Below are 18,674 nucleotides of genomic sequence, written 5' to 3'. Positions count from 1 at the left end.
CTTTCTGGTGTAATGGATTTGTCAGATATGTCTATGTTTGAAAACCTAGCTAGTATTTATGTACGGCTTCCTCCAAATTATTATTTTTTTCACTATATTTTTTCACTATTATTTTTTTCACTATAGACTCTTTCTAATTAACAGCATCATCACCAGGAGTTTTTTTTAACATTTAAATCATCAAAATATTTTCACTTTCATCAGAATCAGGGTAGTAAATTGTAATCCCTTCAGCAAGCTTTTTCTCGGCTCCAGGGCACACAAGCTGGAGTTTGTTTTTCCAAAGACTATTAATTTTCAGGAGGAACAAGTGAGCAGGCAACACAACAGGAACTGAATGGAGCTGCCACAAGAACCTCACGCCCCCCCCCCCAGCTTGTAGTAGCTTCAAGGCTAAAGTAGTAAATATAAACAACACAGTATTTGTTCCCTGAGGTCTTGTATTGTACATGACATTTTATGCTGCACAACAACAAAGCTACACATCTCTACAGTGCTGAAACCCTTTGCCAAGAATGTGATAGAACCTTTAATTATGGAATTTCTCAGGGCATATTTTTACAATACAAATACTGTTTCCTAACATTTCAGTCCCATATAATAATAATAGAATATGCATTCCTTGACAATGTTATTGTGACCTTCACATGCTGTTTATACTATTAGTAAGGTAGAAACTTTTTTTTTGGGGGGGGCAATAATCCACTGTACATTTTTAACCCTTTAAATGACAGAAATGATTTAATTTTCATTATATCATCTTGCCTGTTAAACATTAATGTAAAACTTTTATATAGTGAGGTGTTAAATTAAAAATGCTCAAGGAACTGATGATAAGTAAAAGCATTAACTATTACCATTGTTGCTGAGAACTTTTTAAAAGAACTCTCTCATTTGGAGGGGCACAACCAGATTCCTTCATTCAATCCTGTCTCTAGACTTCTGCAGATGTTACTTCCACAAGAATAAGCATACTGGAAAAGCACAATCAGGAATGCACAATCCCCCTGATCCACCCAATATGTGAGATTGCAGATCTGCGTGTATGAGGCACTATGCACGTGGAAATTGCACATGTTCCCAATGATTGCTTCTATTGCAGAGCTTCCCAGCCTGTGCATAGGGACCCCAAAATTGGTTGCAAAGCCTCTGTCTTTTTCATTGTTTTCCTTTATATTTTGGGAACCAGGGTCTACCTGGAAACAATATCTCCATGTCCTATGATAGTTGGTGTTTTTTTCTTCACTGCATATACCTGGTGATCAAGCAATATGTGTGCTAATGGTCACTTGAGCAAGTGAAAATCTAAGGGGGACGAGAGGGAGTAATGAAAAAGGAGAAGGTGGTGAAACTGGAATAAAAGGCTTTGTATATCACAGTAACACTTGTTTTGGGTTCATATTGGGGGCAGCTGGGGCCTTTGTGCAATGTTTATTGCTTTCACATAAACGTCTGGCTAGCCACTGTAGAAAATGGAATGCTGAACTACATGTGTGCCAAGGTCATTGTTTGCCTAGGGCACCAAGAAGACTCGTGTCAGCCTTGGATGGGGCACAATACCAAGACAAATTTTGACTTGTGGGATAAGGTAGGGAACCACTAACCTATTGAGTTCATCACAGGGACAGCATTCTCTTGATACACATGATTAGCAGGGGTCCAGTTTGGTTCCCTACTCTCATTGCCTCTAATTTGCAAACAGCAGCTGGAAAAGGACCCAGGGAGAAGCCACTGACAGGACGGCCTGACATTTCCTGTCACAGCTTGTGCTGTCCTTCCTCCTGTCTGGCCTGTTCTTTCCCTGTTTCCCATTAGTTTTCTCAGTACTTCCAGGCTTATCTCCTGACAGCTTTATAGGTTTGAATAAGTCAAAGTGTCATTGCACCTGAAGGCTGCAATCTTCCAATCTATACTCTGGATGATAAGCAGTCATTTTAATGACTCTACTTCCAAAGCAGCGGTTTAAGGAATGCTTTCTAAACAGCTAACAGTGATTTGCCATAACAAAACAGAAAACTTGATCTGAGGCCTATGTCCACATCCGGCTACTGTCCCCCTCCCAAATCTGTTCCACATAATATATTTCTGGTAAGGCCTTGGAGGAGGGGTGTGTCTCATGGCTTAAGTGCCACTCATCGCTTAACACCCTTTCCCCAATTTCATCCTTTTCTGTACTAGTCCCTACGACACTCTTTCTCCATTTACACAGAGTGCCTATCACCCTCAAGACATCTCTCTCTTTCAGGTTCACAGTTACAGGTAGGTCAGGGCATCACAGGCTGCCGTGTTCCTTTTAAAAGTTCTAGAAAGCCATGGCCATCTCACCTCCGAGGGACATGAGCAGATTGGGTAGTATAGCCCACTTATTTTCAAATATATATGGACTGCGATTTTACCTGGTTGTGCATGTGTCTCTGGCCTTTAATTTTTGAACTATTTCCCTATTCTAGCATTTGGGATCTTTTGTTACAAACTGACTTTTCATTTAGCTGTAAGCTCCTCTTCTCCTCAGCTTCACTCAGTGAGACTTCCTGGGCCACCCTCACTCCCTAGCTGCCAGCTTCCAATGACTCCCAACCCCCAACTCCCCCTCACTAACATTCTATCAGCTCTTGTTGGATGCTCTTCGCTCCAGAGAGGGGGAATGTACTCTGTCCATCACAGACCCTTTAAATCAGGGCTTTCATTCTCACTGTCTCCTCGTATCATTTGCAGCTCTGAAGCTATTTTTGCACGGAACCTATTCTTTTTCCTCACAGAGAGTACTGGATGCTATGCCCTCTTTTATCTTATAGATAGGCCTTTGATTCCCCCTCCCCATGGATACTATGAAGTGTTGATTTATATAATCTGAGTTTCTTCTAGAATACGTTAGTCTATGATTACTTTGTTATCTATCAAGTGTATCATTACCTTGAGATATTTTATCACTAAATAATATCAAACCCAGGATTCTTTTACATAGACCAATTTTCTTTGACAACTACAGAACCAAGAATAGAAAACTGAAAGGCACAGAGTGTTTCATTATTGGAAATACTCCCCTGCTGGTCAGCTCCTGTCAGCTGCGGAAGGGCTACACAGGGACCCTCCTCTTTTGAGAAGTCCTCACTGTCTTTGAGCTCTGGCTGGTCCATTACAATACAATGCAACACCAGGGTTTATTGTTATTTAAAAAGGAAAGGTGTACAAATCTTTCACCATATATCTGTTAAACCTGATTAACTTGCATTCAAATAAGGATGAATCCTATTTTACTGGTTACATGGTCAAGGACTAGAACAGGAATCTAAAAAGCTTGACCTCTGCATCATTTAACAAATGTACTTACTGGAGCTTGGGGATCTCTTGCACTTGACAGAATATTCAGAACTGTCACAAAATAAATGCATGTTTTCTGATTCCATGGAGAACCTATTGGACATGCCACAGTCACAACAGAAGACCAAAGCAGTTATTTACAATTCTTGCATATATCATTGTATCAGGAAGATAGCAAAGCCCAATCCTTGAACTTCCCCTTCAGAAAAGATATTCCAAGGGTTGACAAAATGAGCTCTCTATTTTCTGGAGGTAGACTTCAGCATAGCTGTTCCCAGAGGTTTTTTCTCCTGACTGCATCCTTGAGGTCTCATCCATTGTACAAAACCTGTTTCTCCTGAGCCATTAATGTCTGATCAAATTCCTATAAGGTTCTATGTTTCCTTTTGCATAAAGAACTCAGATGCTGGGACTGCTTTCTAAGACTATGAAGCAAAGAAAGGCAGGTCTTTATAGATCTAAAGAATAAGGATTCTGTAAGAGCCAGTATGGTATTGGCTATTATCTGGGAGACACATTTTTTTGAATCCCCAATCATGGCATGGAAGCCTGCTGGGTAACTTTGGGCCAGTTACTTTCTCTCAGCCTAACCTAGTTCACAGGGATTTTATGAGGGTTAAATGGAGAAAGGGAGAATGTTATAAACTACTTTTGATTAGGGGGCACTAATAAGTTTAAGGTTAGTTAATTATTGCTCAGTCTGCTTTTTGATGACAGAAATTTCCACCATTAGCAAAAGACATATATATTTACTTACCCAAATGCTGTCTTGATTATTTTATTTTAATGTGTTTATAATCTATATTTGGGCCTGCATCTCTGCTGGCAACGTGTTCCACCAGGCTGAGGCCTGGCCCTGGCCAGTCACATATCTGTAGGATCAGGGACCAGCAGCTTTTTCACATTTTTAGATCTTAGAGTTCATCTGGGGGTATATTGGGAGAGGCGATCCTTAGATATACACATTTTTCAATATGTACATTTATTTCATATCGACTAAGTGCAAAAGGGCAAGTCCAGTAAGCCTTCTTCCACTCAAGATTCCACCCAGGATACTTTAAAAAAATTACTGGTATAGTTCCAGTTTGTGTTCTCAGCAAACCTCTGTGTTCCTCAACAACTGAAATCCAAACAATCTGAGGAAACCTATCCATCTATCTACCTATATATAATAAACTGCCTATTGCTGTATGGATGCAATGTTAAGTGGCATAACAGAACTGCCCAGCAAAGGGGTAAAAGGAAGTCATGTATATCATAGACATGGCATACATGTACGAGGACTGCCACCACAATTCACCACTCCTCACTGAGGGTGATCAGTTCCACAGACAGGCTTCCTCATTTTGCAAGTCTGATCCTGCCTACCTTGAAACAACCATTCTAGCATCTCTCTCTCTGTGTTAATAATGGTTAGATTAGGTGGGCTTCCTTGGAGACATTACCTGTGGTTGTCTCAATATCGTCTGCTGAGTTCACCACAGCAAGGTTCTCTGTAAGACCCAAACATAGCAATTGCACCCCATGTTCTTTATGTGCCATGCATAACTTCTCATTGTTACATATGTAGTGCATATAGTAAGGCTACGAGGGAGGGGTATCCAGACGATAAGAGAGGTGATGGCAAAAGATGGATCATGAAACCAACTTAACATTGATCCCTGAGATTGTTTATGTACTGGGAACTTCACTGCCCCAGCTCCCATGCAGGAGCACAAATCGGGGGCAGATGCGGTGTGCCAGGCCAAATGCTCCCCCATGTGGGTGCAGGAAAATGTGGGGCAACCTGCCACAACTAAAACTCCAGCCTGCAGCTGGCATGAAACCTCCAGGGCCCATAATGCACGGCCGCCGAAACGGCGATTTCGGGTCACCTGGAAAACGCGGAGGGGGAAGACGCGACGTACACCGGTTATTCACGGGGCGGGGCACGACGGCAGCAAAACCCAGAGTAACCGATTATGCACGCGGCGATCCCGGCGCCACTTCTGGTTGCGACCCGGTCATCCGGAAGCTGCGCTTTCTTCCGCGTTTCGCGAACACGGCTTTTTCGGCAGCATGCACCAAAGCTGCAGCCGGTTGCAGCCGGCACCGTGCGTTATCGGTGATTTTAGTCGCCGCCATTCCACCCCGAACGTGCGCTAAAACCCCCATGCATAATGGGTCCAGTGCATAACCGGTCTGACCTGTCCACTACTTTGCTGCGTTAAAACAAACAAAACAACAACAACCCGAAACCACAGTAAGAGTGGCATCTGCTAGGCCAGTCTAAAGCAATATATATTACATGTGGGAAACTGCTTCTCTGTTCCTTGATTTTAAAATGAGTGACACCAACCATCTGGATGATGGACAATCAGGAGCATTATACCTTGACTTGAAGACTAGCTGTAAAAATGAAATGAAGCAATGCTTTTATAGAGAAATGTGGGTCTGTGCACCAGACAGAAGTAATCTCCTGAAGAGCTCAAGGAGTTCACCTTTTTAACCATCTGTTCAAAAGTGCTTTTATAGAGCAAATAATATTTATGGACTTGAACAGGAATGTTCTGCAATGGAGTTTATTTCTTAACCATCTTTAAATCTCTAGAAGGGGAAAGGGACAGACTGGGGTAACTGAAGGTGGTTCAGGGTAGATTTGTAGTTTTATGCTGTAGACCAGCTTTTCTCAATTTTTTTTATTGTGGAGAAACAATATTCTTTGGGCTTCAAGAAACCCCCAAAGTGGTGCGACCATGGAGAATATGGTTGCAAACCACAGCTGTGTATACCCCCCTGTCCCCCCTTCCCACCCTCTCTAGGCCAATTATTGGTTATTTTGGGAGGGGTGGGTGGGTTGACATTACCATATATGATCATATCACCCAATAAATATTTAACAAATTTTAAAAATATATAGAAATTAATTAACTCCTACCCATTCAGGAAACCCTTCCAGGGGCCTCAAGAAATCTTAGAGTTTCATGAAACTCTGGTTGAGAAAGCCTGCTGTAGACTCTTAACTGTCCATCAGGTGCACTCCAAACATTTCTCTAACTTAAAAGGAACTGCAACTATAATGGAAAAAAAGAATAACAAAGAAATCAAGCTAGAGGTAAATTCGGCCCTGAAGAACCAAGGCCACCTGAGTAGGTTCCCATTTGTTGAGGACAAGCAGATCTATGTAGATGGCCAAAACAGTCCCAGGTTGATACAGCTCACATGGTATAGATTTTTTTTAAATCTACTACCACATTTTGCCACACATGAAACAGATGTTTGTTTAAAAAATCTGTTGCATGTGTGACAAAACGCAGTAGTTGAATCTGAGGTAGCTATATAACAGGGGTAGTCAAACTGCGGCCCTCCAGATGTCCATGGACTACAATTCCCATGAATCCCTGCCAAATCCCGTGGGCCGGATGAAATGCACCCGAGAGTGCTCAAAGAACTTTCCAGAGCACAACCCTTATCAATCATCTTCGGGAACTCTTTAAGGACTGGTAATGTCCCGGAGGACTGGAAGAGAGCAAACGTTATTCCGATCTTCAAAAAAGGGAGGAAGGATGACCCGGGAAACTACAGACCAGTGAGTCTGATCTCTGTTGTGGGGAAGATAATGGAGCAGATATTAAAGGGAGCGATCTGCAAACATCTGGAGGACAATTTGGTGATCCAAGGAAGTCAACATGAATTTGTCTCCAACAGGTCCTGTCAGACAAACCTGGTTTCCTTTTTTGAGCAAGTAACAGGTTTGCTGGATCGTGGAAATTCAGTTGATGTTGTTTACTTGGATTTTAGTAAAGCTTTTGATAAGGTTCCCCATGATGTTCTGATGGATAAATTGAAGGACTGCAATCTGGCTTTTCAGATAGGTGGATAGGGAATTGGTTAGAGAACCGCACTCAAAGAGTTGTTGTCAATGGTGTTTCATCAGACTGGAGGGAGGCGAGTAGCGGGGTACCTCAGGTGTACCTCAGGGCTCGGTGCTCGGTCCGGTACTTTTAAACATATTTATTAATGATATAGATGAGGGAGTAGAGGGACTACTCATCAAGTTTCCAGATGACACCAAATTGGGAGGACTGGCAAATACTCCAGAAGATAGAGTTCAATGAGATCTGAACACAATGGAAAAATGGGCAAATGAGAACAAGATGCAATTTAATAAAAATAAGTGTAAAGTTCTGCATCTGGGTCAGAAAAATGAAAAGCATGCCTACTGGATGGGGGATATGCTTCTAGGTAACACTGTGTGTGAACGAGACCTTGGGGTACTTGTGGATTGTAAGCTAAACATGAGCAGGCAGTGTGATGCAGCGGTAAAAAAGGCGAATGCCATTTGGGGCTGTATCAACAGGGGCAGCACATCAAAATCATAAGATGTCATAGTCCCACTGTATACGGCACTGGTCAGACCACACCTGGAGTACTGTGTGCAGTTCTGGAGGCCTCACTTCAAGAAGGACGTAGTTAAAATTGAAAAGTTACAGTGACGAAGATGATTTGGGACCAAGGGGCCAAGCCCTATGAAGATAGGTTGAGGGACTTGGGAATGTTCAGCCTGGAGAAAAGGAGGTTGAGAGGAGACATGATATCCCTCTTTAAGTATTTGAAAGATTGTCACTTGGAGGAGGGCAGGAAGCTGTTTGAGAAAAGGCTGCAGAGAAAAGGATGTGCAGTAATGGGTTTAAACTACAAGTACAACGATATAGGCTAGATATCAGGAAAAAGAATTTCAGTCAGAGTAGTTCAGCAGTGGAATAGGCTGCCTAAGGAGGTAGTGAGCTCCCCCTCACTGGCAGTCTTCAAGCAAAGGTTGGATACACACTTTTCTTGGATGTTTTAGGATGCTTAGGGCTGATCCTGCTTAGAGGGGGAGGTGGACTAGATGGCCTGTATGGCCCCTTCCAACTCTATGATTCTATGATTCTATGACTACCCCTGCTATATTGGAACAAGTTTATACACATGGACAAGTATGGTATTAAAAGGTACCCTTGTCTTCTTGCCATGAGTAAACACCTGTTTAGTGAATACTGACTTTGTATTACAGACTTCTATTCACAAATTCCTGAACAATGTATTGTAAGCAATCAAGTCAGAATCAATCCTTAATTGAAGAAAATGACAGAGCAATCACGTCATAGCAATGCTAATAAGACCAGCAATTCAGGAGGAAGAAGTATAAACCAACGGGGCTCTGATTGCATGCAACTGCAAGATCAAGGAAAGGGCAGAAGAAATATTTGAGCACTTCTGAAAATTAGCTTCTGGAATCATGAAAGCTAAGAGTCATTTTCTAAAAATTATTCATGCTTCCTCTTCAGTACAACATTGTGCTTTTATTAATCTCTTGACCAGCAGCTCCAAGCTCTTTTCCATTTGCTCCTTTTACGGGCCTGACTAAATTGATCTTTGGCCATTTAATCATTGAAGTATCACTGCTTCTGTGGACAGCACATCCTTAAGAATACCATAAGGAATTTATACAGTGAAAAGAAATTAGGATGCTATGAAGATTACAACAGTGTCCAGGGGGCACTGAAAAGTTGGTACATTACTTTAACCAAGCCTAGCAGGAGTAAAAGACATCACATATAATTTCACCATCAACTATATTTGGGTATTTATTATCGAGGATAAAACTCAAAGACACCAGTGTTTTAGAGTAAAAAATGGAGAAACATATTTAGTTTTGTGTTCCCCAATGCCTCAAAAATTATAGGAAACACTTTGAAAGACCTGGTTTAAGAGAAGGTTTGTTTTATTGAAAAGTAAAGGAACTGCATCAAGTATGACTTCATTGTTATCAGAATAAAGCAGTCGTGATTGCATTAGGTCTTACAGAACCACCTCAAAGTACCAGGATCGAACTACAAGCTTTTCACAATTAACAGGCCAAACGGCATCAAATTCAGAGCTAGAGATCATGGTCATTAGTGCACCTGGGTGTCAGGTGCCTGATCTTTTACCCTGGACCCCCCTGGCATTCTCCTGGAGGGAGATGGTTTCCTTACTTCTATGCTTTATTTCCCCCTCTTGGGTGCCTCTTTATGTGTGCTGGTGTTCCCTTGGAAGTGTGAATATATGTATCTCTCCCTGTGCCTTTGAAATAGTAAACAAGTAGTTGTGTAGGCTAGTTGAAGGCCATCTGGATAACTTTCCCAGCCTGCTTGTCTCTAGATTTTGCACCTGTCTAATATCAAATGTTCTTTCATTTAAACTTAAAACTCTGGTGTCCACCTGGAAACCGAGCCAAGAGACCATTGTTAATAACCGCATCAATGCTGCCAGTTTTCATATATTGTGCTAAGGATGGCCACATTTACTATGAGGGGCCCACTTAATCTTACTATTTGCAACCCACTATTAATAACTAACTGTATTTGCCTAGCCGTAATTGCACAGTCAGATGATTTTCTTTAATTAGGATCCCCTTTGTTACTCCAAGTTGAAACATATTTTGGAAAGAGAACTCCTTCTACATACAGTTTTTCATCATACAAAATAGAAACTGTTACAAGCCATCATTTTGCACACAATAAAACTGTGAGCTAAAATTAATAAACAGAACAAAATAACTAACCTTTAAATCATTTCAGTTATTGATAATAAGAAGTTATTGTATATGGATGTTGATAACATGTAGGTTCTCTGTTTAATAATAATAAAAAAGACAAACATGCTCATTCTACGGCCTTAGCACAATCAACAAGAGTGCAATTAATGCAACTCTAAACCTTTGCCAAAAACCTGAAAATAATTGGAAGGGACTAAACTGGCTTACAGCACATTACATAATTCATTATGTCTGGCACACAGAACTCCTTTTCAGTTTTTTCTTTAGCCATTTGAACTTACTGCTGGAATAGAGAGCAGAGTACTACAAGGGAAGATGAGATGAGACAGCAGTACCTGAAGGATGCTTGTTCATGAGGAGACCTTAAGACTGCTCGTTTCCCAAGCCAGAACAGAGACTTCTCGCAGCAAGGAAAGCATCTGGCTTGCGGGTGGCCACCTTGGGCCTCAATTTGTCTGTCTGTCTGTCACATTTATTTGCCACCCTCCCTGGGGCAGCATAGATCAGAATGTGTGTGTGCATGTACACATTGCAGGGGAAAATCTGGCTGAAGATTCAATTTGATTCCTGGCACCTCCACCTGGCCAACTTTCTGGTTGTTTAAACTCTATGCTAGCTTCTGAAACTTGACTTCTACCTATGTTTGACCTCACACCTCACCTCACCTTCTTCTCTGATTAACTTACTGGTTCTGATTCCTTAATTGGCCCGTCTATACGTTTAATTCTTGTCTACCTCTCACAGAGACTGATTTATGGCCTGACCGAGAATCGCTACCCTACAGATCTGTCATCAGCTTGTTTTGCCTTAACCCTGACCTGACTTGGACTTCTCTCTCGGGACAGCCTCCATGCCTTGGCATCTGACATAACAAAATCTGGATCTATCAAGTAATAGGTAGGTTGACCCGCAACAACCACGATTGCTTTCAAATTAAAAGCAAAGCTAAATCTACACGGATGAGGTCAGAGACACTTTTTCGGTGAAGTTGTCCTTCTCTTAGGATGAAGCTAATTTGCTCCTCTTCAATAGTGGACTTTGGCGGATCACAGTGAATAAGAATTATTTGCATCATCTTTGGCAGGAGGCCATGCAATGATTTGCCAGGGCAAAATCCATACCACTTAGGGATTTAGATTTTAAAATCAACACAATGAATTCTCATATGACAGTATTCATTTCTGTCTAGCCAGTTTAATTAGCTAGTTGTGTGCTGCTCTCAGTGTTGTTTCTCGTCTTGTCACACACAGGAACTATATTAGAATTCTGTGTTACCTGTCTTCAGCATCTCTGCACTGAATTTCAAGTAATTGATAACAATAGCTATCTCATTCAAGCCCCCTTAAAACCCTTGCTGTCCTTTCTCTAGCAGCCACTCTTGTCAATTACTATGGTTGCAGAACAAAATGGAAAGAATTTAACAAATTTAGGCATACATTACCACTTTCTCTCAGAGGTTTATAAATAACCATTCCAAGCAGGGCAATGCTTTGCATCACATCATAAATAAAAAAATCTGGGTGGGAAAATTATCCTACATTAATTTTGCCATTGAACAGCCTTAAGCAAATTAGTGATTGGTTATTCACAATGTGGTGTACATAATTATCTAATATATTCCAAAATGTTGCATTTTCAATAAAGCAACATGTTGCTGTCAAAGCAAAGATGTTTGGATCCAAAGATGTGCATGCATAATGAGCAATTTCTTAGGCTTCTGCAAAGGCCACATTCTCTCTCATGGTTTGATCTTGTTGATTTGATTTCACTAATTCTAAAATCCCATTGAATTTTGGATTAGTATTTTAACTGACACAGATGAAAGTCTAATTAGTCATATTACAATAAGTATGGTGTTAATACTTTTATATAGTAGTTTGTTAGCCAAACAAAAGATGTGTGTATTTTGCAGCTCTTGAACTTCTGAGGACCATTAAATGTGGACCAGTTGCCTCCTTGTTCTGTGGACTGAGCACTGGTGAACTGATACCTGATAATCAGCACAGAGTGAACAAAGGTTGAGGCTCATCACATGAGTGCATGAAGATGATTCATATTGAATCATAACAATGGTATATAGAAGTCATTCATTTCTACTCAGACTGGCAGCAGCTCTCCAGGGTCTCAGGCAGAGGCCTCTTACATGACCTACTCCCTAATTCTTTAATGTGTGGGCACTATTTAATTTAAAGAGACAGATTTTCTAGGCATGTGAGGCTTTAGTGCACACAACACAATCCAACGGTAAGAGTTCCCAATAAAATGTAAATATTTCTTATTATATGCTGTTTTTTCTGATCTACAGTTACCCTGTTTTTATCATTCATACTATTAAAGGTTTATTTATTGATTGAAAACATAAATATACTTTTTGGATATGCATACCAACATTTATTGTTTCACCTTAATGTTTAAGGCAAGTTCTGAACAACACTAGAGCCTCAATTGGCTAGTTAGACAAATAGGACATATATAATCAATCATAAACCTATATGATGTATAAAGAAAAAGTGACACTAGCAGTTTAGTGCAGGTTTCCCTTGTCTGTTGCATACTAAAATGTACCCCTTAGTTATAATACAAAAAACTCTAGGAGTTTATAATACTCCTTATACAGTGACTAAAATAAATTTGGTGATCTCTTCCAACCTGTTAGTCCGTATCGAAACAAAAGATCTTTAGGCTAATCCATGGACTCATTATCTCTTCTCTTGCATCTGAGGCCTTTCAAATGATAAAATGCAGACTTCTAGACACTGAAGCACAAAACCTTAACAGGACAGCTAATAAAATGTTCTCCCCCTTGGGGATTTCATTGGAAGCAGGCCAGACAGCTCCATATTTATATCATCTTCAAATACCAAATCAAGTCAGAACTTTTTCTTTGGCCAGATCTAATATTTTACCCTCAGCAATCGTTTTAGGAAGATTCCCAAAAGTAGCATATTCAGACAGATATTCCCCATCTAAAGCAAGGAATGCTGAAACTGACTTGTATCTGGGTTTTTTTTAAATTGCTCCTCCTACACAGATATATGTACAAAATACTTAAGGCCCATTTTGTTTAATAAGGTGGGAATTCCTGATCTTTTTATGGTTCCCTTCATTTTGAACGACAACAAAAGTAACAGAAAGCATGGCTAAATTTTTGAACGGTGCCATGAAGTTGTGCCAGGATAAGTGATAAGGACAATTTGTAGCATATTTATTATTTTCATTTGGGTTCTTTGGATTCATTCTGTAATTTCATTCAACTATGACCTTGAAATTTATTTATCCTCATAATTTTATTGTGATAGTTTTAGATTCCAGTAAAGGATTTCTCATGTACAAGGTGCAGTGTGTTGTTATTAGTCTAAACCTAGTCTAGAATCCCCATTTGTTGAAAGAAAGAAATGGCAGCTTGTCATTTTGCCATTTGTATATTAAAACAAAATGGTCACCTTTGTCAAACTGGGCTGTCCTCAATGTGTACTCTGCTGTTTGTGAGCAGAGTAGGAAGGAGAGAACTAGTATGGGTTTGTGACGAGAATGAACATCTCAGCTGAGGTTGGTCTGTAACGTCTAAATGTAGCCACTTTCACAAGACAGCATTAACCAAAACAATCAACAATTGAATCTATAAATGGCCTGGAATATACTGCAGAAAAGGTCTCAACATATTCCGTTTTGAATAATCTCTACACAAAATTAATATGTGGATGGTATGAGGTGGCAGTGAAAATGGCCAAAGCAAGAGACATCTCAAAACCTTGGTTCAATTATGAATGCATTACAGCCAAGAACCAACTAATATCTCTGTTCAGCTATTACAGGTGGAGCAATACCAGAACTTTTCTCCCAGAATCACAAGCCCAAAAGAGACAAAACAAAATTCTCATTAAATTAAAAAACAGAGATGCCCAAAAGGTACTTTGGCATCAGTTTATTCATGTGACCAGAGACAAAGATTCCCGCCTCTTCTGGCATATTGTCTTAGAAAGATTTCAGGCAGAAGCTCCCAAGGTATTCTGCACAGTCCCTGCCAACACTTGGGAGACATATCTTCACAACCTTTACACTACAGGGCTGAACACTGAGGTCCAGTATGATGCCAATACCTGAAACCTCTCTACCTATCCCACAGTCACAACAACTGAAGTAAAGAAGCTAGGTCTACTTAAGACAGGGACAGCCCCAGAGCATGACATGACACCAACAGAATTGATTAAGACAAACCCTGAGTGGTGGGTACCTGTCCTGGCCACTCGTTTTACGATTGGTGAGACAGCACAGATTCCCACTGCCTGGGCTCGGGTATCATTGTACCAACACCCAAAAAAGGAGACAAACCTAGTCCATCCAATAACCACCCATCAGTTTGCACAGAATAGTGAGCAAACTGTATGACAAGCATCTATGTCGGCAACTATGGAACTGGACATCACAGCTGAACATCAAGAGAAAACATCACAGCTGAAGAGCAAGCAGGCTTTGCCCCACTTTAGATCAATACCTAGTTCTATCCCACTTGCCAGTGGAACTTCAGGTGGCGATCACAGAGTTTCCAGGGGGGGTTCTTCTCCAGCTACAACCCAGATATGGTTCTGTTTAGATTTGGCAATACGGCTACAACATCTGCTCCAAGCAGGGCATAACCATAACCTCCAGATGTGGACTGGAGTACTCCCAGAAAAATTAAAATACAGGGAGTGGTTCCTATGGAGGCAACAGCAGATTTGGGGGACAGGCTCCATTCATCACTTCCCTGTTAAGCTCCCACCCCCTTTCCCCCTCTTCTTTCTCTCTCTCTCCCCCCCCCCCCAAATTCAACTAACCACAAACATCCAACCAATAATATCCCTGATCCTTCAGATGTGTCCTGATAATAAACAGAAAAAACAGCACAGGTTATACGTCAGTCTTGTTATGTGTCCCATACTCCATACAACCATCAGCTGACCAACAATGGGAATGACTGGCAGTGAGGGGAGGCCTAGGCTGGCATCACTGCAGTACTGCTGCCAATGTGTTCATGTCACTTCTGTCTCTGGTATTTGGGCAAAAACTCTATGGTGAAAATGGCTTCTAACAGAGTTTTTGCCCAGGGAATCCCTGTGTTACCAGTGACATGAAGTTATCACTTCCAGTGTGCAACAGAAGGGACACTGCCAAGATATTGGCTTAGTTCTCCCCTTGATGCCAGTAAGAGCTCTTGTCCCCCACTGGCTGCCAGAATGGACCTTGCAACCCCCTAAGTCTTCTGTATGCTTTCATTTTAGACAAGCACACTTTAAGCCTTCATGTTCTTTTTACAGGACATAAATGATAAATTCCTGGAGAAAAACTAACAATATTGCACCTTTCAAAATGGATTCATGTGTTCCAACATGAGCAGCAGCAGTCACGTATTTTAATCCATCTTCCTTTAATGTTAAACCAACATCTCTGACAGATAACTCATTTCTAATACTGCTTTAAGAGTACCAAGCCTCATTTGTATCTGCTAAGGGAAGACAAAAACAGTGCATTCTTTCTGGCTGTCATTTTTTATATTACCTCTCTTTTTCTTTCCCAGTGCTCAGTACTGTAATACGGTAAGCCAAACAATGGCTTATATGCAAAAGTTTCAAGGAAGTTTCAAGTAGCAACAGAGTTAACAACTTTCTATCAAAACTTATCAAATATCTGAAAAACATTCTGGGTCTCAGAACTGAATAAAGCACAGTGAACATAGAAATGCTCTTCTTTGAAGCAACAGCCTGAAACATGGTCTAACACCAATTAGTCTTATAGGGTGGTCTCCAATCAAGACAAAATAATCCAATATATCAATCTGAATGGAGATCAGTTTTCAAAGGATTCTGTTAGCACCAAAGCACTGCCACTTTCCTAAGTATCAGTAAACCATAAAACATATCATGCATGGGTGACATTTCTCACACTCACATGGCACAGTTCGGAGGTAGAGGTTGTCTCGGATGATCTGCTGCAGCTCGTGGTCCACTGAGCCCTTCTGGAAACGTAAATTGAGGTAGTGACGAAGATCCTTATCAACAACACCTCCTGGTAAAGCCACAAAGGACATACCGATCAGTAGGAAAATAGGAACTAGTGCATTTCCTCTGCTGGCTCTATTTATAGTTGCATCAATTTGTTACTTCCAGATTCTGAAACCCCACATCACTTTGTACTGCCAGGAAAGAGACTTTTCCAACCAAACCCCAACCCCCCCCCCCAAATTTTAAGGAGTATGTAAAAAATCAGCAATTGTCTTCTCCTGCTAAAGACAATATGCTGTTTGGTGGTGATGGGAAAGCAAAGGAGCTCACATTCATCCCAGTTTTCTCAAGGGCTATGCAGGACAACTCTGGGACCTTGATTGGAATAGGAGCCAGGTGCACAGAACCCATTTGAGAATGCAGCTTCTCATGTAACTTTACCTGATATTTTATGGCTGGCGCCACCTCCTATGGCAGCCGTTTTGTGGTCCTGCCCAGCACTGTGTATCAGAATTCCTATAGTGTTCCCAGGTTTAAAAAGGCTAAGGACCCCTGACAAATCAGGGCAATTGCCTAGATAAATCAGGACAATTACCACTGGAGTTATTATAATGAAGAGAAAATGAAATATGTAATAGCTAAACAAATGGTGAAATCTACAGTCTGCAAACCAGGCCAAAAGAAATTACACTTGACAGAACATTTTACTGAGTATAAACCTAATATATTTCCAGGTAGATTCCGGTAGGTACCTGTATTGGTCTGGATTAGAAGAGCAAGATTTGAGTTTAGTTGTACTCCTGAGTTTTGACTTTTGAAAGCTGGTAGCTTGGAAATCTTGTTAGTCTTAGGTGCTACTAGATTCAAACCTTGCTCTTCAAACTCTAATATAATTGAACAGTATAAAAATCATCCATATCAGGGTTTTTTCTTCAAAGAAAAATGCTTAATTTTATTTTTACCTGGGGAAACAAATGGAAAAATTATTACAGTAGATAACAATATCTGACAATATTGAATTAAGTATCAATTTAGCATGATCACGATGAATATTTATTACACAGCAAATCTGTGTTATTCTTCAATTTTCTAGTGAAATATTTTGATCTCAAAACAGGTTATATATTCCTGCATCCTTCTGGCAAAGCTAATAGAAAATATTGCATTTTCTTGCTAATACCATCAGTTTAGAGCAAACAATAAGAACGGTGCAACAATGTCGGGATTAGGGTTGGACGCTTTGGTGGCTGTTCGTGCCTGAAGCAGCCAGAGGCCGAAGCACCCAACCCTAGACTCGGGATTAACTATGGCATATGTAATATTAATTACATAATTATAATGCAAACAACTATATTAAACTAACAGAAGAAAGAGTACAGTTTTGTATACCCTGCTTTTCTGACTGAAGCCGTCTGCAAACACTTTTCCCTTCCTCTCCCTACAACAAACACCCTGTTTCTACACTAGCAATATCGTCCGATTTCTCATTTTTTAAGGGTTGACTTTTTTGTCCATTATCACACTGAAATCCGCTTCTTCAGGTGCAGACCCAACCTGTCTCCTTGCTTGCCCCGCAATACAGGAATCCCCAGAAAGCCCAATTTCATATTTTCAAATGGAGTCTAACGGGCTCTAATTCGAGGCTGTTCAGTATGGAAATGCATGAACTTGGGATTTTCACCACACCCACCCTTTTCCTCATTGCTGTCCTCCCTCCCCCCCCCCTCCCTCCCTTCTTCCATTTCACAAAATCTATGACAGGCCACCCTGTCCACATGGGCCTACTGTGGGCCCCCACAACAGCTAAAGGAATGCAGATTCTCCCTATGCACGAGGAGGGGATCAGCAGCACTGGGCCTTGCCATAAGCAATGCCCCCACCAGGGAGTATGCTGACACTAGCCCAGACCCCAATTATTTATTTATATAGTATTTCTCCAGAGAGCTGCTTAAAATAGTCCATAAAGTAAAATAATACAATAAAATCATTTTAAAATATAAAAGTAATAACAAGGAGCCATAAAATCAACTCAGGGTGTGTAAACAGATACAAACCCCCCCCCCCCCCAATAAAGCACCAGGCAGCAGTCTTTTAAAAGATCTCCAGGCTGGAGGTGGCCCATAAAAATGGACGGTTTAAAAGATGGATCCCCTCAGTTTAAAGTCTGGGTAAAGTAAAGATATACTCAATAGGAAATTTGAAGAACACAGAAAATAAATTAAAGAAGACATGAGAAGAACAGAAGTGTGAAGGTAAAAAAAAATAAAGAAGCAGAACTATTCCCTTATATGTAAGCACAGAGCTAAGCATTATTTTTCCCAAAGCAGAATATGGCCCAAATTAGCCTGATCACATCACTCAGGAGTTAACTAGGATCAGTCCTGGTTAATATTTGGATGGCAGAGCACTAAGGAAATTCTCTAAGCAAAGGCAGGCAATGGCAAAACACCTGTTTTGCCTTGCAAAATCTACCTTTTTGCCATAAGTCAGCTGTGACTTTATAGTACTTTCCATTACCACCATGTAGCTATACATTTTATGGTGAAAAAATGTGAGGCCAAAATGGTCCAGATCAGTAGCCTTGTTTATTTGGTAACAATCATGCAGGATGGGAGTGTCCAATTTTGCCTAAGAAGCATGCAGTAGCCATGTGAGCAAGCCCAATTTGTAGTTTCCAAGAGTAAAAAAAAATTGAGGAGGAGAGCCCCACTCCAGCCTCAGAATGGGGAAGATGAGGGGGCTCTGGCACCTTGATAATCTGCCTTATCTGGCTTTCTCTGGACCTTCTTTCCTCTGGCCAGCCGGCCCCT

At 40.9% G+C, this 18,674-nt stretch overlaps 1 protein-coding gene across 11 annotated transcripts in view; it reads right to left on the bottom strand.

Annotated features, from left to right (window-relative positions):
* MAGI2 (membrane associated guanylate kinase, WW and PDZ domain containing 2) overlaps positions 1 to 18,674 on the bottom strand; it is a 652,499-nt gene that overhangs the window by 484,180 nt on the left and 149,645 nt on the right. For all 11 annotated transcript variants that reach the window (XM_077338042.1, XM_077338044.1, XM_077338045.1 and 8 more), the window contains one exon: positions 15,812 to 15,928. In XM_077338042.1, coding sequence (XP_077194157.1) covers positions 15,812 to 15,928 — 117 coding nt within the window. The remainder of the gene's footprint in view (positions 1 to 15,811; positions 15,929 to 18,674) is intronic.

Source organism: Paroedura picta, chromosome 5, assembly GCF_049243985.1.
Source record: "Paroedura picta isolate Pp20150507F chromosome 5, Ppicta_v3.0, whole genome shotgun sequence".
Lineage (NCBI taxonomy): Eukaryota > Metazoa > Chordata > Lepidosauria > Squamata > Gekkonidae > Paroedura > Paroedura picta.
Note: the sequence above shows the minus strand (reverse complement) of the source record. Positions and strands in the feature narration are given on the sequence as shown.